Here is a 22,921-nt window from a genome sequence, read left to right as displayed (position 1 = left end):
AATACAAATTCCAATCATAAAACACAACACACATTCCATTCATTAATAAACATTAGTACATATTACACAAACATCCGTTCACATTACTTCCCTGTCACCATTACATAGGTTAAGTTTTTTTTTTATACAAGGGCCCTATGTCGGCATCATCTCGACATAACCCGCAATGGGTCAGTGCTTGAATGATACCCAAAAGTATCTATAATGATATACCCCAAAAGAGACCCCCTAAGGGCCAGTGGTTGTATTATAACTACCCAAGATTCACTCTATGTTAGCATCACCACTAACTGCTTACACAGAGTATCAAAAAGCGGTCCATGACTTCTACCATCCTAACATCACTAAACTCGGTGGTATACCCACCACACCATCACTGCCACCAACACCACCATCACTGCCAACACACCCCGGACCCGCGCCTCTAACCGATCAATCATCAATTGGGAGTATGAGCACTCCCTCCTTAGCTGCGCAATCGCATACTGGTGGTCCAGTATGCAGTCCCCCAGATACATCCGCCTCTGCACTCCCACTGTCAAGGCGGCGGAGTGCTCATTCACCTGCTCGGTGAGCACTCGAAGCCATGCCGCCGCGTCCCTTTCCTGCCTAGGGAGACCCCACACAGGTGGAGTCACAGGTTCGGGCTGGGAGCGGGAGGGCTCGCCCCTGCGGGTAGCAGGTCTGGGTGGGGGAGAGGTAGGTGGGACATGCGGGACACTGATCCGCGCCGTGAGGCGGGGTCCGAATCCGGGAGGGATAGGGGTGGCCTGTGGTGCGGGTGGGGTGGGGGATCTGACAATCCTGACTGGGGAGGACTGGCTAGAGCTCCTACGACTAGCCTCGCTAGGCTCAGAGCTGGATGATATGCGTAGACTCCCAGAGTTTCCGGAGCTGACTTCCTCCGGGTCCTCCTCCACCGATAAACTATGAGTTCTCGACATTCTTACCTGCACACAAGTTAACAAACATATAGTTCTTTCCATAGTGTAAATCATAATCAAATTAATATACACTTACTTATACAACTTTGCCACATAACAATATTATCATATATTTACACATATGTTGCCAATTTTACCTATTAAAGTCCCCCGTGACTTCTCCTGAATTCCCTCGTGCGGACAAGTCAGTTATTATGTTCCGGACCATAATAACTCACTTGTCCATCCAAGTTCATCCAGATCTCGCCACTATAAATTATTAGTTGATATTCAGATCCTATAACACTTGAGCTACTGGTTATATTTTAGGTATCCTTTTAAAGACATCCTAATTCTTTATAACCAATGGCTCTGATACCAAGTTCTGTAACACCCCGTAACCGCAGCGGAAACGTAAACGGGATGCAACAGACGCATCTGATATCAACAGCATTGCTTATAAAGAAAACACCACTACATTAATTTACATCTCAATACATTGTTCCGAGTTTCGTTATCATCTAGGCGTTAAGACATAAGTTTTACCGATAGTACATTAGCATATTTAATACAAAATAAAGATCCTTAAGCTTCCACAAAATAGCACACATCATCAAGCACGTATCACTCATTCCAATTTGGGTGTACCTAGATAGCATGTAAAGAAAACGGGTCAACTACGAATAGTTGGTGAGTTTCACTAATTTAAGTAAACGATGACAAATCCTTATAATAATCATATAATAGCGATGTAATTATGCTAAGCCTACAAGTGAAACCTCTGTTAACCCAGAGACACATCCAATAACCTCTGGGGACACTGTTAACCCAGAAACACATTTAATAACCTCTGGGGACACTGTTAACCCAGAAACACATTTAATACCTTCTTGGGACACTGTTAACCCAGAAACCCATTTAATAACCTCTGGGGACACTGTTAACCCAGAACACTGTTTCGGGCCTTACACTGTTAGCAACTCAGACAATTACCATCTTAATACATTACCGTACGATTCCCGTACAATAAACATTATATAAATACATTCATTTCCATGCGATCAGCATGTACTTAAACATTTTGATAGAAACATGCTTTCCGCCCCGGGAAAATATTTAAAACAGTTCAGTAAAAAGGGGCTCGTGAAACTCACCTTCTCGTGAGTCAGTATGTAGTACAGTGAACAGCTATAAGCCTGAATCTGTAATATGATACCTAAGTCGTTACTATACAATTTCCATAAATTAAATCCGTGTCAACCGGTACATCTGGGGACACTGTTAACCCAGTACTGTACTCGATCCGGGGACAATGTTAACCCAGAGACACTTCTCAGGACTCAGATTGTGATATCTCTTAGAGTTTATCCGTCAAAATTATTATTATTATGTTTTCCCCGTTTTGCGTGCCTAGCACGGTTATCCGTTTTTATGTTTCAAAAATGAGTTTGGTCACACACGACCCGAAAATAGTGTTTGATTGATATTTTAGTTAAAGCCGTGAATTTAGAGCTCGGTTTAGACGCCCCGTTTGGCCGCGGGACCCGTTTCCGTCTTTAGGGTGCCGGAAACTGTTATTTCGGATAAAAATACCCAAATCATCCGAATTATTTTCGGATGATTTATTTTTACTTGATTAACTTAGTTTCATGAAAATAGTCCATTTTTAAGGTTTTTATACACCAGTCAGCTCGCTTAGGCGAACTTTGCCGGTTTACGCGTTTTAAGCTTTAAAAGTTTGTTTTTATGTTCTTTTTAGCACAAATAATTATCCGTTTAGTCTCGGATCTTGAAATTTTGCACAAATCACTTTTTGACAGTAAGGAATTTTATAAAAATATTCCCAGAATTAATTTTTATATTTAACATTTATTTATCTATTTATAAACGTCATTTAAACACCAAATATGTCGAAAATACCAAACGACCTTAGAAAAATCCCAAATTTTTTTGAGATGACCCCTGCCATCCACATAGTTCCCTGTAATTTTTCCAGAACCAGAATCTCATTTTTCATGCCATTTTCACCAAAACCGAGCTAGAAAACCCTAGAACTCGTTTTACCGAAAAGTCTACTTAGACTTCTCCAACGGATCTGAAATTTTGTGTGTGACTTTTATATGTTTTAAAAAGCTTATCTGGAATTTTACAGAATTTTTCATGATGTTTAACCATTTTTCTTCATTTTTAGCCAAAACCGAGCATTAAATTCACCAAATATTCATCCTTTGTATAAAAATTACCAAATTTTCACAGATCTCATATTTTCATGTGTAGATCATCTCTGTGAAATTTCATGACCCAACTCTAAGTCTATCAATCTGTCCAAATCTTATAAATCATACGAAAAACCGAACTACCTTGTGTTTCTAGCTTTAGATCGCAAAGATCTTGCTTTCTAGCCTTTGCTAGCAACTAGATATAACACCTACAAGCACAATAACACCACACCAAGCAAGTTACACCCACAATCAAGCCATTTCTTTCATGGTTTCGGTTATGATAAAGAAACAAAGATTTTAACCGTAAAAATTCGTTTTTGACTCATTTAACTCCTTTCTTGGACCAAGATCCCTTGTATAACTTGTATACATCACTTGATCATGCAAGAATCGGTTTCATCTCGGGTTTTCACCCATTTTTCACTTGAAACCTCATTTTCTCAAGATTATGGAATTAAAACTATGAATTAGCCATTACAATCATGCTTTTACCTTGTGTTCTTGGTGTAAATCAAAGGAAAATTGGATGAATGTTTGAAGGGTTGAGAGAATTGTGGAGTTGGGATGTTAGAAAAAAGAAAATGAAATGTTAATGCCATATGCATGGACCGATCGGTCCTCATAATGGTGTGGGGTGGGGCCCACACCTCAAATCTTGGCCACACATTCGGATTGTGTAATCCGGATAATGTTGTGAATAATCTGGTTCAGTTCGTTTTTCGGTTAAACGTTTAATTCCGCTCAAAACGAGGCCAAAACGGTCGTTTTTCGGCTTAAAAATAAAATTTATATAAAACCGATTTAAAACTTTAAAAACTTAAACCATGACATTTACTTGAAACATCATATTATTAATAATTGTGCATCTTTTCGGCTTGATCGATCATCTCTTGCTTGGTTTGGTATAAAAGATTTCGTTTAACGTACCAACGTACCATTAAATCGAAATTCTTTTCTGTGCTTTATTTCACTTATCCCGAAGCTTTAATACTTCGTAAACATCACTAAACATTATATATTTCGTCTATAATGTAATCCCCGATTCATTCGGGTTTCAATAACCGTCAATCGGTTAACCGTACTTCCAATACGATTAATTGTATAATCGAGTATAATTCGTACCGTGAATCATACATACTCGTATAAATTCATATATTCAGTATTAAATGACACATAAATAGTATATACCGGCTAGGGTATACCTGAATTTGCCGGAATCGTTACAGCACGCCCCCATGGTGAGTCATCATGTACGATCTAACAGCATTTAATGCAACTGGACACCTGGACACGGGACCGTGCCTCTAGAGACACGGGGCCGTCCCTACTTCCTCAGACTGCCTATAAATAGAGGAGAATTTTGCATTAATCAAGTTTGCTTGAAGAAAATCTCTATAGGGGTTTCTCTTATAAAAAACTCACATTACACTCATATTAAGATCTTGTGAAGAGTTTGAAGGCTTGGAGGTTACCATTATCATCCACCACCATCAACATCATCATTATCCATCATCGTCATTAAAGAGGGAGATTCATCCACATTTGGTTAGATTGTTTTAGTTTAATCATGTGTTTGTTATCATCATCTCTTTTAATGTTCATAACAATGCTCATTATGAGCTAAACTCCATTTACCATCAAAAATCTATGAAGAAGCTTTCTTTTACTTAATGATTATGTGAAACATGTGGTTTAGTTTGGTAAAGTACATGGTTATTTTGCAATTATCCATTGATGAAGAAGTGTTTTATCACTCTAACTTAATACATTAAGGTTGATGACTAAAAATCATTCATGATCACTCATGTTCTTGGAAACTAGAAATGGTAAAAAGAATACTTTGATAACTTATTTAAGATAAAACATGGATCCTTATTTTGTACTTAGAAATAATGAGATATAGGTTATGATCTATTTCCCTAGTTTTGATAATTTTAAAATAACATTGTTAACACAATTGCTTAGGTTATCATGCTAGTTAAAGAAATCATATGTTAATGGAATGTGTTACTATAACCTAATCTAATCAACCAAGGGGAGGTTGTGTGAGTTAACTACAACCACTCGAAGTTGTTAGGGTTGGTACTTGAGAAATCGAAGTTAATCCTAATCGTTCTACTTTACCAAACTACTTGTCTACTTAAATTGACAATCTCGTGGTAGCATGAATTTAAGAATATGTTCACTTAGAGATGAGGGACTATGCTATCATATATTATTAGGACAAGTTTATCACATGTTTTTTTAATAATCATCAAGGAAAAATGGAGTGGATTCTTGATCTTAGATGGTAATCTTCACATAATTGAACTACTCGTTTAGAATTTCTCTTCTTGTCACCTATATATTATATATAAGTATTTATATTTTATAAAGAGTTCAAAAATCAACCCAAAATGATTAGAACTCTCTGATTACATTAAAACAAAGATTCACTATTAGAAACATTTGTGTCCACGGATCGATACTTGGTTCTAACCAATACAATTATACATATATGATAGGTACACTTGCCTATTTTGTGTGTGTTTAGTTTTAGTAGAAATCACCTTTATAAATTTAAAACACGATCTTGTACAAAACTAATCTCTCATCCATCATAATATTACTAGCACCGCACGCAGAACATCACCGTTTTTGCACCTTTTTATTTTTTGAAACCATTTAGTTATTACATTAATTCCTTAATCCATTTAAAAACACATTATAAATTTTATAGAAATCATAATTAATCAGTATTTTTACAAAACCGATATGTTATCTAGTTGTTTTTCCAAATCTTTTTTTAAAACAATATATATATATATATATATATATATATATATATATATATATATATATATATATAGGATTGATTTCTTTTGAGAACCACTTTGAGTTTTAAGAACTCAACGTAACAAAAAATTGTTTTGAATTTTTTTTACACATATGTAATACGTAAGAGTAACTAACGTAGGAAAATTTACAGTATTTTTTACACACCGAATCGACTTATTACACATGTGTAACTAACATTTAAACTTGTATAATCATAAAAAATCTGTATTCTCTCTCCTGATTAATTTTTTAATCGGATTTATTTTTAGCCACATGTTCAATACTCATTTAATTAAATGTGTGGTCCATATTGAGTTCTTAAAGTTCCTACAACTCATTAAGTTCCTACAACTCATTAAGTTCTCAAATTATCCCTCCCATATATATATATATATATATATATATATATATATATATATATATAGGGGTGGGATCTAGAGAGAACTCCTCTTAAAGAGAGAACTAGAGAACTAGTAAAGAATTATTTTTAACTATTTTAAAAAAAATTATTTTGTGATTTTTTTTCTTTCCTCATTCTAATAAGATGATATTGATACTAAAAAAAAAACTTGTCGGTGTAGTACTGTAGTGCATATGTGCACTAGTGCCTATTGCATATATACAATAGTGTTTTATTGCATATAATACAACACAATTGCATTATCTAATACACACTATTGAATATATGCAAATACGACACTAATAATTGTATGCAAAACACATTATCGCATATATGTAATACAACACTAATGCACATATGCAAATAAACAATACAAACAACTATATATATGCTATTCAACACTATTTCGAATATCAAAATGCACACTATTGCACATATGTATTATAAAAAAAGTCGGTGTATTGCATATATGCATTACTCGTTATTTTTTTTTATTTTTTTATTTTTATTTTTTTTTGGTGGTGAAGAATAACAACATATAAGAAGGATGAAAGAAAAAAAAAATTTAAAAATAATTTTAATTAAATTAAAAATACTTTATTCTTAGTTCTCTAGTTCTCTCCATAAAATGAAGTTCTCTCATGATCCTCTCCATATATATATATATATATATATATATATATATATATATATATATATATATATATATATATATATATATATATATATATACTAGTAGGTGACCGCGCGATGCGGCGACGACAACAATTTGCAAAGTGGTACTCATTTTTGTTACTTTATCAATCCTCTCATGAAAAACATGTAATTCAATTCCGGTTAAAATTTGGTACCTTTATAGATGGGGAGTCGGATTCCAAGGGGATGCTCTGTGGTCTTACGAAAAAAAAATAGCATGAAATGAATTGAAAACTTTTTAATATAAAATGTTAGTGATCACCCGTGATAAAAGTTCTTTCATTCTCCTATATACTCTCTTTCTTTCTTCCATATCGTATGCTCTTATGTCTGTATATTTAATACATGGTTGCTATTAGGTTTTTTACTTTTTTTGAAGAATTCATTACATGTAATAATAAACAATGAATATGGGTTTGGATTTGGTATCCAAAAATTGGAACCCAAACACACGCACGTATCTTTTGTAAATGTACGATCCAAATTGTTGAGCATAATTACATCAATAGTATATGATTACAATTTTTTTTAGGAAGAAATAAGAGCTTCGTCAATCCATTCTCTAAAGTTGTTAAACCCATATAATTTAGGCTAAATTTTGAGAAAACCATCAAAATCACCTCTTCAATCCATTCCCTATTATATTGATGAGTTATATGGCAAGTAAAAGACTAAATTTAGGGTCTCACTTTTAATCTATACCATATTATATATCAACTATCTTCCAATCAACATATACAATATAACAAGACAAAAGAGAACAAAATAAAAAAAAGTATTTATGGATATGAATAGGGATGAATGTGGAAGATTTTTTAAAAATGATAGATAAATTTATGAAATGGTGTTTTTAGCTAAATTATAAGGAAAAATATATGAAATAGGCTGAGAATGCTCTAAGTACATCTACAAAACTTTTATTGAAGTTTTTCCTACTTTCTCTCATGTATATAGTTTGGACCGCTTAAGACAACATTATCAAACCATCGTGTCCTATTATATTTAATGCATATTGCGGTGTTTGTTTTAGTTTGGATGACAAGCATGCTTTAACTTGGATGGTAAAACAAGATTGCCTTGATGTACCTTTTCAAGGCATTTAGAACAATATTCCATAATTACAAAATACCGACCATTATTTGATAGTTACAAAATTTGGATAAGTAGTTACAAAAGAAAATTGAGGTTGGCTGCATATCCCATAGTAGCTAAAGGTATTACAAAAGAAGACATATGTTGGTAGCCATGATTACTTTGCTGCATATCCCAAAAAAAGGCCCATAAGCATTAGATTTGATAGCATTCACATGTCCTTAGTTTTCTTGCCACCTACTTCAGTATCTGAAGATATATACGGATTCTCATAAATTAAAAACAATATGTTTGACGGTACTAAGAGATTAACGTGCATATAGGCGTAGAGGCACAACAAAGATTGTGAACGACAACAATTCATGTAACAATGTGATTCTCTTACAAATAATCCTAAATGAAATTCAAATAACCTTTATAATATGAAACTTCCTCAAGACGGTAACCAAGTTCTAGTTGACGGTAACCAAGTTCTAGTTGGGTTGTCAGCAAACTGGTCAACCATAGTTGACTACAAAGAAATAGTTAATTACCATAAGTATTACTTTTTTTTTCCATTGTCACAATATAATAGCACTTTGCTATATACAAAATAATAGTCTTCTAGCATACATATACACACATAATTCATAATTACGTATAATGTTTTCAAATTTCAAGCACACATTCACCCGAAAGATAAGCATAGTATCAGTAGCTAACGTAACATGAATGAAAAAAAAAGCGTGTTACGACCTTCGAAACATCTTCTATCCCTCTTGGCATCGACTTAAGGATAACATGATTGACCAATGCCTTTTAACATACAGTAACATAAATAGTTTAGTTATATTAATAAACTATGATAAGAAGATTAATAAACAGTACCTTTTACACTGCATTTAAAGAATTATGTTTCCTCTTCTTATTTATTTTATTTGTACTTCTTTCATACATCATGCGGCTTTTAGTAGATATCTTCAACTTAATCAACCACATCTTTATTCTTTGTTACCTGGACAAACCGAACCAACATGAACGAGGGTATGTCCGTGCTCTTTTTATTTAACTTTTAACCAAACGCAAACACGAACATATAGTCAAACAAGCGTTTGTATTCATTTTCGTTCGTTTAAAACCTAGGCGAACATTTCTTTAAAATACGAACACACAAATTCATCGTCGTTTTTAGAATATACTGCGAACCATGTTTGATCTCGCTAATCTCTAACACAGATCTGATATATGTCTAATTAACCTAACTCGGATCTAGCTCGTAATTGCCATTGATCGTCAGTTAATACGTTATATGTATGTATATATTAATTGTTTGTATGTGATAATATTAATATGAAGCTTGAGAGAGGAAATGTGCAGAGGTTCGATAATTAAAACTCAAAACTTAAATTAACTGTGGACTGAAGCCACTATATATAGAAGATGGATCTAGTTCGTTAACATTCAATAACGAACTAGAGTCCACTTCGTTACATACACTTAAATAAAATAACTTAACGAATCACCCCCTGATTCGTTAAACATCCTTAACGAATCAGGAGGGATATTAACTTAGAGCTAGTTCGCTAAACAGCCTTAGCGAACTAGACTATACCTTAACGAACTATAAAGATAACTTAATTGTTTATTACATAAATAAAACGGCAAATAAATTAACGATATATACAAAGACTCGAGACGAAAAACGTGTACTAACATACACCCCCTCGTCTTGAGCTCTTCGTCTTTTACTTTACTTGAAACGCTTGGACCGCCAATCTCTGCAACTATGAACCCGTTCTCATAACATACACGCACAACGCGTTAGAAATGCATAGCCAGATCATCGTCTTCATTGCGCTCGATCAATATCTTATTCTTGTGTAGCACGTCATTGTTGGTCTCAGTTAAGTTAACAAGCCGCATTGGATCGATGATCTTGATTAGCTCGGTCTTTAACCATTTACCCAGAACAATGACGGCCTCGCCAGTATGATTGTCGTAGTACCAGCGGTTGAAGGATAAATAAATATGTTGATTCATCGGCTTCACCGGCACCCGCTTCATAGTATTCGGCGGTTTTACCTTAAGAACCAGCTTCCTCCAACCTGCCCTTGGGTCGATCTCATCGAGACGCTTACGGATTGGAATCTGTGGCTTAAAAAATTTAAAACCGTGGTTTACCTCAAACAATAAATGTTGGTGAAACCAGCTTGCATGGTGATTCCCTCCACGATTAATAAATGGACGATACGCCAGAGTACGTACGTCCCATCTCGGTAATGAGAGAACATCAGACATCCTTTCGTAGTACTGGACGCCCTTCTCCCATTTGATAATACACACTTTCAGATCAGAATCAAAAAGCCAAGAAACAATATCACCTTGTACTTTAGACACAGCCTTGAAAGATGTCATCTGATTTGCTTTGGCACGTGCCATGGCTTCTACCTTCAATTCATGATCAACGTACCGATGTGCTTTAATAATCTTACTAGCCCTCTTGTCTTGATGAGCAAACCAACTCTGAATATCTGCAAGAGACGGATCGATCTTTGAGTCGAATCTTGTATCAACAACATTCTTTCCCTTGGCAGTATTTTCCAGATGATCTTCTGCCTCTTTGACTGTTTCTTCAATGAATATTGGAGCACCCTGATCAATATTGGTATGTTGGAACAGATCGGGGTATTCCTCAGCAGTCACATCCTCAACCTCAATCTCTTCATCTTCATAAATATAATCCGTATTTATCTGAATAGTTGGATCATTCAAGATCTCTTCATCGTTTTCGACCTCAACATCGGGCTCAGTTTCTAACACGGTCAATTGATCATCATTCAATCCAAGCAATAACGAAATTTGCTCTCGTGTTAGAGATCTTTCCACAAACTGTCCCTCTACAATCTCATCCGCATTCGCAACACTTCTCACCATTCCATTTACATCAACAAAAATAACTGTATCGGCCTCGATCATCTCAATCGGTTTGGCGTTCGAATAATCATGACAAATAATAACCTGCTCGCCTAAATCATCAACAAAACTCGTACCTGCACCAGAGGCTGGGTCTTGAGTTTGTTTAGTCTCACCACCAGCACTAGACTCATCCGGATCCTTATCATCATTCTTGAGCTTTTTTAGCGCGTCATCTTTGCATGTAAGTTGCAAAATAAGCTCCTCTTGTTCTTTAATTTTCACCCTCTGAGACTCAACAATCTCACGAAGGTCCTTTGTTTCCTTTTGACAGAAGGAAACGTAGCTGAGCAACTTCCTCTGATTCTCCATCATACGTTCTTGATTCATACGATCTGCAGACATTTGATTTTCATACAAATGTAGGACACTTAATACCATGCTCATCTGCTGATCGTGCGGTGATGTAGCAAAAGAAGGAGGAACTGGCTGAACTGGACCCATAGAACGACTAAGCCTCAGAAATAAAGTACCTGGTGGAGGCATCATTGTTGATGTAGGAGGAATCACCGAAGTAGCAGACGTTGTCCTTGGTATAGTAGACAACACTGAGTGAGGAATCATACCAAGCTGTGGATTCGACGTAAGCGTAGTCGTCAATGTAAGCTCCGGGGTGCTAGTAGTGAACGTCACCGCCGGGCGTTGAGGTGTGAATGACCTTGGAGGTTGAACTCTAAACGAGATGCCAGCCCCAGCCGACACTCGACGCTTAGAAGAGCCTTCAGAAGCTAACTCTTTTCCTTTTCTCTTGTGTTGAGCAGCAATTGTAGCTGCTAAAGCCGCTTCAACTACAGCTTGTTGTTCAAGGATCGCAGCATCACCATCACCATCATTACCACCATTACCACCATTACCACCTGCATCATCATCACCATCATTAACCTCGTTCCCACCTGGTCCCTCCTCACGCTCGGAATCCGAATCATCATGGATCCAGCGATCATTGTCTGGACATACATAAGCAGGATTTGCAATATGACCAATCAAATGTTTGGTCCTAGGTCTCTCCTTACGATAGATCTTCATTATTCGCACCGGGTTAGCTGTCATGTGATCTAATTCCAACATGTCATGTACCAATGTTTGATCGATGACCAAATTTGGAATCAAGTCTTGAATGATTAACTGAAGAAACCTTGGATACATCAAGAATTTCTTCTTCTAGACCGTTTGCAAACACTATTCTTTAAGATGATAGAAGATCATCTCTGAAAAATTAAATTGCTTATTAAGAATGAGTGCCACAAAAGCTGACTGCAACATGACCAGACATTCATCAAACCCGCCTTTACGTCCTCCCAAGCAATGGATTAACACATGTAAGTAGGACACAGCCCATTCTTGTTGTACATAGATTCTCCAATGTCACCACCATAAAATACACGACGAAACAGTCCTTTGATAAGCTCTTTATCAAATTCACATGGATGATCATCAGTATCACCAAAACGAAGAACTCGTCGAATCACACTAATATCAACAGTAATAGGCGTTTGGTTGATTGTGGTAGTGATATGGTTTTCAACGTCAATGAACTTGCTGTACCCAGAATTGACGAATAATACTGAGAAGGACTTCAGGATTAGTAGTGATAGAGTAGTGAATGCGCGAACGATGGAGAAACTCTAATAATCCTCCAAAGAGATTTTCATCTGCAAAATTTGTACCAACGAGAAGGCACAAATATTGTGTTTCTTGTTGTATGGCAATAACGGTAGTACTTGTTGTTGTTATTGTTGTTGTTGTTGATCAGCAATCGATGGGTCTTGGTCCATTTGATCAGCCATACTACTGTATAAATAAGGTCGAGAATAAGTAACCATCAACATGATAAAATGAATTTTGTATATTTGAATAATAGATTGAATAATTTAAAAATTGTTATAAATTTATGTCATTCGTTAAAGAATTAGTCTGATTCGTTACAAAGTTTAGAACTTATCAGCTAATTCGCTATCAAGTAAATTATTAACGAAGAAGAAATAGCGAATTACTATTGAAAGATGACGAATTAAGAACTAGTTTGTTATAATTTAACAACTAATTCGTTATAATTTAACGAATACACATCTGATTCGTTAATAAAATGATTCGCTATTCTAGTTCGTATGCTTTACTTAACGAATTGGACACGAATGATTTCCAATTCGCTAAGTATAACGAATGGCCAAGAAATGGCTTAATCTTTGATTTCTCTGGTCAAGGTCAAAATTAACCAAGAACACCAAAAGTCAAATGAGCAAATCCGAAATCGTACCCATAATCATCGATTATTAGCCGAACAAATGACCATAAAGATCTCGGAAACTCATTGCGATTCAAATGGTAACGATTTGAGGGTTCAAAACATGGAATAAAGTAATTAAGTTAGGGTTTAACCAAAGTATAAAAACCCGATAAAAGCCATACATAATTAACTTATCAATCAATAATCAAAACATAATCAAAGATCACCAGTGATCTCGGAAACCGATTCCGATGATAATGGTAACAGAATTATGGTCCATTACAGCTTATAAGTTAAAGTTCAAAGAAACCTCAAACACCCGATAACAAAACCTCATAATTAACACATCAGATCGTCATTATTTTTGACGAAAATCATGAAGATATGATCGGGTATACCTTAGTAACTCAAAGATATGATCAGAAAATGATTAAGTGAAGGTCGAAATTTCTAAGAAAAATGGCCAGAGTAACAGTATAAAGTGAAGAAGAAGAGTGAATAGTAGGACGGTTCGTATGTATGCCGTCCTATATAAACTAGCATTGCACGATTCCAAAGGTAACGAATCAGATGATTCGTTTGAAATCTGAATTAATGAATCAGCTGATTCGTTTGATTCATTTAACACGTATCATGACGAATTATATTTTAATTATTGTCTAATTCGTTAATAATATATGGATAACGAATTAAAGTCATTCGTTTCAGAGTGTGGAAGCGAATTAGAAGCAAATTAGGATAACGAATTAGAATGTAATTCGTTAAAATGACCTAATTCGTTATTCATAATTAACGAACTACCTTTTATTTAAATTTAACTTAAATAATTAAATGAAATAAATCAATTAAATTTAAATATTAATTAAATAATAAAACCAATTAAATAATAAAAATCACCGAAGAGCCCATATCTCGATGATCGAATACCTTAATGTGTTTTACTGTTAAAAACACTTAAGTTAAAAGTAAATAATTTATCATAAATATTGATAGAGCAAACGGCTGCTCTCGGTACATAGATTAAGGTAAAATAAAATATTTAAATAATATGTAAACTAAAAATAAAATCTTTTTGATATTTTTGAAATTTTGTTAGAAAAAGAAATATTTACCAGAAAATTATCCGAAAACTTAAAATGTAAAAACAGGAAAATCTTTTTGTGTTTTTGTATGATTTTTCCAAACCAGTACATATTTTTGGATTTTTGTCGAGTTTGAACAGAGAATCATATTGACCAAATTGCCCTTCCATCACAGCTTTATATTTCAGTGATATTGTGACTGGCGTTAGTCGGATATTGGTATTGTTGTCCACTTAAATCTAAAAGCAAACTTTCAAGTGTTTTTGTGATATGATTAATGATTCAATTAGAGCACAAAATATCAGAAACTATCAGCCTCTAATCTCGGTTCAAGCTTAATTTGATTTTTGCCATGTCACCCCAACTTGACTTAAACCATTATATTGCTTATTAAAATTTGAATTTTATAAAGATTTATGAGCAATGCATTGAGTTTCCTTTACTATGAGTGAATATGCACGAGTCCATCTGTCTCCTTACATACATTGTATCCCCTGGGGTCCGTTTCTTAATGGTATTGAGACACGCGCAATGGAGGAACAATGTATGACTAACAGCGGATTTTGATCAAGTCAGTAATTTGGATTGTACGAGGTACAACAGTGATCAAGTTTAATGACTTTGGGTTTGCTCTAAAAGTAAGTGAAATACTCATGCATATGAATACCCAGATGATTAAGCCGCATAAAAACTCACAGTGTCCAGAACCTCAAACCTTGTTATTTGCTCTATTTTATTTTTGGGTGATCAAACAAGTATAAGGCTTGAGTATGACAGGTTATTACATTTCTGCCATCCTCACCGAGACTTTTGCTAGAGACTAGCACCTCTTTCAATTTGGCATTTCTTTATGTTTATATCACCAACTTTACTCTACTTGTTTGTTTTAAGACCTATCAATGCACCAATGCAATTAAGCACACAATATTTTAAGCTTATTTCTTGCTGGATTTGGGGTCAAGATAGACAATGTACTATCATTTCCCCTTTTTTGCTTCAAAAACTCAAAATTTTGAGGAGCATAAAACAAAATAAAGATAAAATTAATCGCCCCAGTTAACTTAAGTCTATAAATAAATGGCTAACCTAAATATTCAACAAGTGAATAATAGGACCAAGACATGTAAGCATGCTTCACAAACTTAAATAACCGACATAATTTTCAGCGAGAAAATAATCTAAAACGCATAACGAACACCCCAACTACTTTCCAGTATCAGGTGAATGGCTAACCCGATCATTTACAAGTAAATGTCAGGACCAAACATATACAAGTACATGTCCTTCAAATTTGGGTAATTGACATATTTTTCAGTGAATGTATGCAAAAATCTTTTTGGTTTTTCTCTATAAATACATTAAAACACAATCTTTTTGTCCTTTTCACTTTTCTTATAAACAAAAAAAAAACTTTACAATCGTTTTGGATTTTCGGATTTTTCTGTACAAACTGAAAAACACAATCTTTTTGACTTTTCAAATTTTTAGAAATGTTTTTGGATTTTCAAAATATTTGAAGGAAAAACAGTAAAGAAAAGAAATCACAATATTTTTGATTTTTCAAAATTTTCAAATGTTTTTTAAAAATTTTAATGTTTTTGGGTTTTATCTATACAAACTAAAAGCACAATATTTTTGTATTTTCTAATATTTCACCCCCTAAAACCTAAAACCAAATTAAAAAAATAATAATAATAAAATGACAGAAAAGAAAGATAGTCATCCTCGTTTCAGGATATCAGCGAGAGTCTTCAATCCATTTAAACCAAGCAAAAATTGAAAACGCATTTTATCAAAGGCTTTGGTAAATAGATCGACTTTCTGAAAGTCAGTATGTACTTTCTCAAGGTCAATTAATTTCTTCTCAAAACAATCCCGTATAAAATGATATCGAATTTCAATATGTTTTGTTTTAGAATGTTGTACGGGATTCTTTGTGATAGATATTGCAGCAGAGTTATCAATCAAAATAGGAGTAGTAAGAAACTTCAAACCGTAGTCGCGAAGATGTTGTATCCACAAAACCTGGGAACAGCAACTCGAGACTGCAACATACTCAGCTTCGGTGGTTGAAGTGGAGACCGTTGTCTGCTTCTTACACTGCCAAGAAACAAGCCGGTTTCCTAAAAATTGACACCTTGCCGTGGTTAATTTGAAGTTGATCTTGCAACCTCCATAGTCCGAGTCTAAAAAGACATTAAGCTCAAAGTTATCGTCATTGGGGTACCACAACCCAATGTCTGGATTTCCCCTTAGATACTGAAGAATTCGCTTAACCGCAGCTAGGTGAGCCACTCGGGGACTTGCTTGAAACCTAGCACAAAGACAAACAGCAAACATAATGTCGGGGAGAGAAGCCGTTAGATACATTAAAGAACCGATCATGGCACGATAAAGGGTAGGATCAATGGTATGCTCCAATTCATCCGGTGATAAATTGTGACCCACGGGGAGATGAGTTGAAGGGATTTTTCCGGCAGATATCTTGAATCGGCTCAAGACATCGTTCACATACTTGGTCTGATGAGTGAAGGTTCCTTTTGCAGACTCGTGAACTTGCAACCCGAAAAAGAAATTCATCTCTCCCGTCAAGCTCATCTCGAACTTCGTTTACATGGACTTCTCGAACTCCTTACATAAGTGTCGTTTGTAGACCCAAAGATAATATCGTCGACATAAATCTGAACTAGGAGAAGATCATCACCAACAGTCTTATGAAATAAGGTGCAGTCGACAGTCCCTCTCTTGAAGCCGTTATCAGTCAGATGGTCGGCGAGCGTGCCATGCCAAGCTCTCGGGGCTTGATGTAGACCATATAGGGCCTTGTTTAACCGGTAAACTCGGTCCGGATAATTAGGATCTTCAAAACCATGAGGCTGTAAAACAAACACTTCCTCGTGTAGTTCACCATTGAGAAAGCACTTTCAACATCCATTTGATAGACCTTGATATTCATATACGCAGCATATGCCAGAAAGATTCGAATCGACCCTAATCATGCAACTGGAGCATATAATTCAGTGTAATCAATACCCTCTTGCTGATGAAAACCTTGCACCACTAATCGTGCCTTGTTTCATACGATCACACCTCGATCGTCTTTCTTACACTTAAATACCCACTTAGTCGAATAGCTTTCTTGACTCTAGTAGGTTTGTCGATTAAATCCCAAACACCTAAACGTGCAAATTGTTATAGCTTCTACCCAAGAAGGATCTTGAAGAGCCATACGTGGCGTCGTTGGCTCAACTTGGGATAGAAAGCAAGTGAATTTAGCAACATTTACAATTCTAGAGGAATGTAAATCTGTATAAGCACACAATACGTTATACTCACTTGATGAAGCAACTTGATGACGTGTTTGAACTCCCACATCAAGTTCTCCAATGATGTTTTCCTGTGGATGATAATTATGAATCCGAAGAGTGGGATTCTCAGGAACAACAACATTATCAAATAAATTAGTGTAATGTTCACCAAGTTCAGGAGATGAAACATTATCATTGTCAAGTTCAATAACCGGATCACCAACTTGATTGTCATCTGATGAAGAAGTAGATACATTATCAACCTGATTATCATCACATAAATCTTCAGTTGGAGCAGGAGTTGTAGCTTCAACATCATTAGAACTTGAAAATCTTGGAATGGCCAAAAGATCTTCAAAGTATGTTCGAACCAAGTCTTCATCTATGTTCTCAGTTGATGGAGTAAATGAATTAAATAAGCCATCATAGTCAAACATCCAGTCGGGACCTTTCCCTTGAGGAGGGGTGGTTTACTTTTGACAGTCCACATGATACCATTCCTCAACACAACTAGAAGTGAAATTAAATACTCGTTTCTTTGGAGCGCATATCCCAAGAAATACCCTTCGATAGCTTTTTCTTCTAATTTACCCGCATCCTTCTTCAGCATTGTACAAGGACACCCAAAAGGTTCCAAATACTGCTTTCGATTGTTTAAAAGCTCGTAACTTGTCTTCTTGAGTCGTTTAACAGTTAAAACCAGATTAAGCGTATAGCAAGCTGTATTCACCACCTCATTTCAGAATTGGACGGGAAGCTTAGAATCAGCAAGCATAGTTCTTGCAGCTTCAATCAAGGTTCTATTCTTTCGTTCAGCAACACCGTTTTGTTGTGGTACATAGGGTGCACTGTATTCTCGATGAATTCCTTTGTGAATGCAAAAGAAATCCAATACAGTGTTCTTGAATTCAGTACCATTATCACTTCGAATTCTCCTCACCTTGTGTTTGTATATTGATTCGATCTTAGTGATAAGGTTTTGTACCAAAACGGTTGTTTGATCTTTCGAACTCATAAATAACACCCATGAGTATCTTGAATAATCATCAGTGACAACAAGACAATACCAATCCCCAGAGATACTCGCACGATTCACTGGACCAAAGAGATCCATATGAAGTCGTTCAAGAGGAGTATCAATGGAATTCAATAACTTAGAAGGACGAGATTTTTTCTTCTGCTTGCCCTTTTTACATGCAATGCAATGATCAGATAACTTAAAGTTCTTCAACGAGACACCCTCAACTAAGTCATTAGCCATTAAATAATTCATCTTTTGAACATGAATGTGACCTATTCTACGATGCCATAGAATAGAGTCCTTCTCGGTTGCTTTGGAGACAAAACATGCTTCGATAGACGTTGATACTTTAGAACTCATATTTAAGACATAAATATCATTTAATCGTGGTGATCGCATGACAACCATGTCCTCGGGAATCACGTATCCCGGTTTCAAGATAAGACACTCTTTATCAGTAAATACCGTGGTGTACTTCTTATCGCAGATTTGCGACACACTCAATAAATCAGGAGTACAAACGAGCCTAGACGAGCCCGAGCTTGACTCGCTCGAGCTTGGCTCGTTTAACTTACTAGAAATCGAGTTCGGATTCTTTTCGAGCTCTATTTTTAAAGCTCAGGCTCGTGAGTAGTTTTTCAAGCTTGAGGTCATCTCAGGCTCGGCTCGTTTGTTCTTTATTAATTGTTTTTTATATTTATTTTAGTTTATAACATAATAGACAGAATTACAAATATTGTCCTTTATGTTTGTACTGAATTTCATTGTTTTTCCTTTATATTTCAATTTGATCTGTTTTATTTTTTACGTTTCCAAATCCAACATCGTTTGTCCTTTATATTTTATCATAACTTAATACATCATAAAAAATTATTATTCAAGGATATATTTAATATATTAAATAAATATTGTTTATATAAAGTCTAGTTTAGGCTCCACTCGGTTTTTTATTAGTTAATTTTTATACTTATATTAGTTAATATTTTTATATATAACAATATGTATATGTTTTTGTCATAATTTAATACATCTTAATATTTATTTTATATATATATATACATACATATATATATATATATATTTAATATAAATCAAAATTTTATAAATAATAGTCTCATTTAGGCTCGTGAACCAGCTTCAGTTTGGCTCGTGATCTAGCTCCAGTTCGGCTCGTTTTTTATTTGTTAATTAATCTATATATATTAATTTTAGTTATAGTTTTTATACATAACATAGTATATTTATTGTTTACTTATTTTTATCACAGTTTTATACATAATATTTTTTTATATAAATATTAAAACATATATATATATTTAATATATAATTACATGTATAAAAGTTATATAAATAATAGCCTTCTTTAGGCTCGTGTGCCAGCTCGAGCTCGATAAGTAAAATCTCTGGCTTGGGCTCATTTACTGAACAAGCTTATTCTTAGGCTCGAGCACCTATGAGCCTGACTCGATTTGAGCTTTTAGCGAGCTGATCTCTAGTAGCTCACGAGCGGCTTGGCTCGTTTACATCCCTACATATAATGATGATATATAATCATATTTCTGTTATCAGATTGTATTTGAAATACATGTGGTTATTGGTTGAAAAGACGGATTTTGGACGGTTGGCCGGCCCATCACTATTGAGACTTGCGGATGAGTCGTTAAATGCAGGGACTTATGGTTCTGGTTATAATGGACAGCTTAGTGAGGAAATTTGGGACAAATTAGAGCATACATTAGAGGTATCACATTTTCATTTTTTGATTAGACATTCCCCAAAATAGCCCTGTTAGATGTAGCAACTAGGGATAATTTCATGCCCTACAAAACTTATCAGATATCATATATATCAAAACCATTTTTTAAGTATCATATATATAAACGAAAGTTTTAAAATCTAGTATATATCTTAAAACAAATTCTAAATTTTAACATATTTATAAAAGTATAAAAACGAGGAAAAAATACCAGTATAAAAGATTGAGTTAAAAAAAATAAAAATCAAATTTTAAAGCTTTAAGTAAACTAAGGGTAAAATGGTCGTCTCATATATTGTTTTCATGAAATATATTAAAAATGGATATATATATATATATATAATATTTAGAATTTGGTTTACTACATGATATCTGACAATTTATGTGAGGATAGATATGACATATTAAAAAATTGATCTTGATATATATGATATTTAAAAAGTTTCTAAGGATATATATGTAACTGTCGTAAAGTTTTATTTTTTTTTTCTTGGGGTCACATACCGGTCTCTAAATAAAAAAAAAGTAATCTTTATTTATTTGTGATGCAGAATGGGTCATCTTTCATTACAAATCCCGATCTATTCGGGTGCTATCTCATGATGAATATAAACGACCCAATGTCATTAAATGCAGCATTACGTTACTGGGGTTGTGCTGTTCAAGCCGGTGCACTCGTTTCCGGTGCATTCGGCATATCACATTCAAGTTATGAACACCAACATGTCGAAACTACCAAAACTAAATTTTCGCCCTTGCCTTTTGCATCTTTTACCCCTATTTCATTTACACCCCCTTTGAATTGGAGAGATATAATGCACAATGAAAATTCTAAGGATGCACAAGAGCTTCTTTTAAGAACCGGTTTAAACGAGCATACGCAGTCCGTGACGTTTGATCCCGTTAACAAAACCGTGACACTTCTCATGCCTGGTTTTGACAAGTCGGAAATCAAGTTGTATCAAGTAAATATAAAACTTGTGTAATTTTGAAAGTCAAACTTTGTTTGTTTGACTCTTTGACTATCAAATCATGGTTGTCGTTCGAAAATGTAAATCCGTAATAAAAACCTAACTTTATGAACAATACGATGATCAACATAAGCATGCTCGTGTTTGTTCATTTAATTTTAGCCTAACAAATGATCAAACACGAACAATTAAATGAATGATGGTTAATATGTTCGTGTTCGTTCGTTAAAAATGAACATGTCCGTGTTTGTTTATATTCGTTCGTTAATAGTAAAAATAAACGGTTCACAAACATAATTGAATATAGAAGAACGGACATAACTGAATATAACTCGGCAGACCATCAATGCATTAGGCCTAAAAAATGTAATAAAACTTCACTAAACTGTAATGGGTGATATTTTAATGTCATAAACTTGACTAAATTATAACGCAGGGCCGGCCTTGGGGTGAGGCAAGGTGGTCGACGGCCATAGGCCCGACACCCGCTAGGCCCGGAATTTTTTTTTATAATTATATTGTATTTTTATGAAATACAATATGTATATTTAATGTTTAAACCTAATTACATAATCAATAGTTTGGTTTAGTGGTAAAGGATATTACTCCTAACCAAAAGGTTATGGGTTCAAGTCCCATTTGACACATGTTTAATCCTTTTTTTATACAAAAGTTTTTACACAACCCAAATTATAATAAAGTAAACCCATATATAAAATTTAAATTGTTTAAACCCAACAAAATACTTCTTTTACTTAAGGCCCAAAAAAATTTTCGCCTTCGGCCCAAATTTTTTTTTGCTTTCTCGGAGCTGGCCCTGTTATAACGGACCTAAAAAATTAGGTGATTACATAACAAATGTAAACGAACGATCACGAACATAAATGTACAAACTATAAGCGAGGCATTTGTTCATGTTTTTGCGATTATTAAATAAATGAACTTCCTGCTGAACGGCTCATAAACAATTCACTTAACATTCAGTTCGTTTACCGGCCTAATATCAGATTATTGTGTTGATTTTAAGTCAAAATTTGTTTGTTTGACTTTTATTGAATCGTTGCAGTATAGGGGAGGATCAGAGTTATTGATTGAAGCCGGGGATCAAAGACGGGTTGTGTTTTTACCATCTCAGATTCAAGGGAAGGTTGGGGGTGCTAAATTTATAGACCGAAAGCTTATAATAACAATGCGGTAGTTAACTATTGTTGTTGTTAGGGGGAGGGGGTGGTTCCATTTTCCTCACACACCACATCCAATGGTGGTGTGCCACATCACCAACCCCAAATCCATCACATGTGATGGATTTTAGTAGGGGTGGTGGTGTGGTGTGATGGATTTTTGTTTTTTTTTAATAAATACTAAAATAATAATATCCTAATTAGGGTGGTGCATGGTGGGACCCACCACCAATTTCACACTATCTTCAACATGCTACCACCGTCCTCACCTTT

At 34.8% G+C, this 22,921-nt stretch overlaps 1 protein-coding gene across 1 annotated transcript in view; it reads left to right on the top strand.

Moving 5' to 3' along the window:
- LOC143616588 (ATPase GET3D, chloroplastic-like) overlaps nt 1-22,680 on the top strand; it is a 37,204-nt gene extending 14,524 nt beyond the window's left edge. The window contains exons 2-4 of the mRNA XM_077089386.1: nt 20,310-20,481; nt 21,048-21,461; nt 22,534-22,680. Of these exons, the coding sequence (XP_076945501.1) occupies nt 20,310-20,481; nt 21,048-21,461; nt 22,534-22,665 (718 nt within the window). The 3' untranslated portion in view covers nt 22,666-22,680. The remainder of the gene's footprint in view (nt 1-20,309; nt 20,482-21,047; nt 21,462-22,533) is intronic.
- Nucleotides 22,681-22,921: the final 241 nt, after the last annotated feature.

Source organism: Bidens hawaiensis, unplaced genomic scaffold, assembly GCF_021521415.1.
Source record: "Bidens hawaiensis isolate Kalapana, Puna unplaced genomic scaffold, B.hawaiensis_p1.1 tig00048263_1, whole genome shotgun sequence".
Lineage (NCBI taxonomy): Eukaryota > Viridiplantae > Streptophyta > Magnoliopsida > Asterales > Asteraceae > Bidens > Bidens hawaiensis.
Note: the sequence above shows the minus strand (reverse complement) of the source record. Positions and strands in the feature narration are given on the sequence as shown.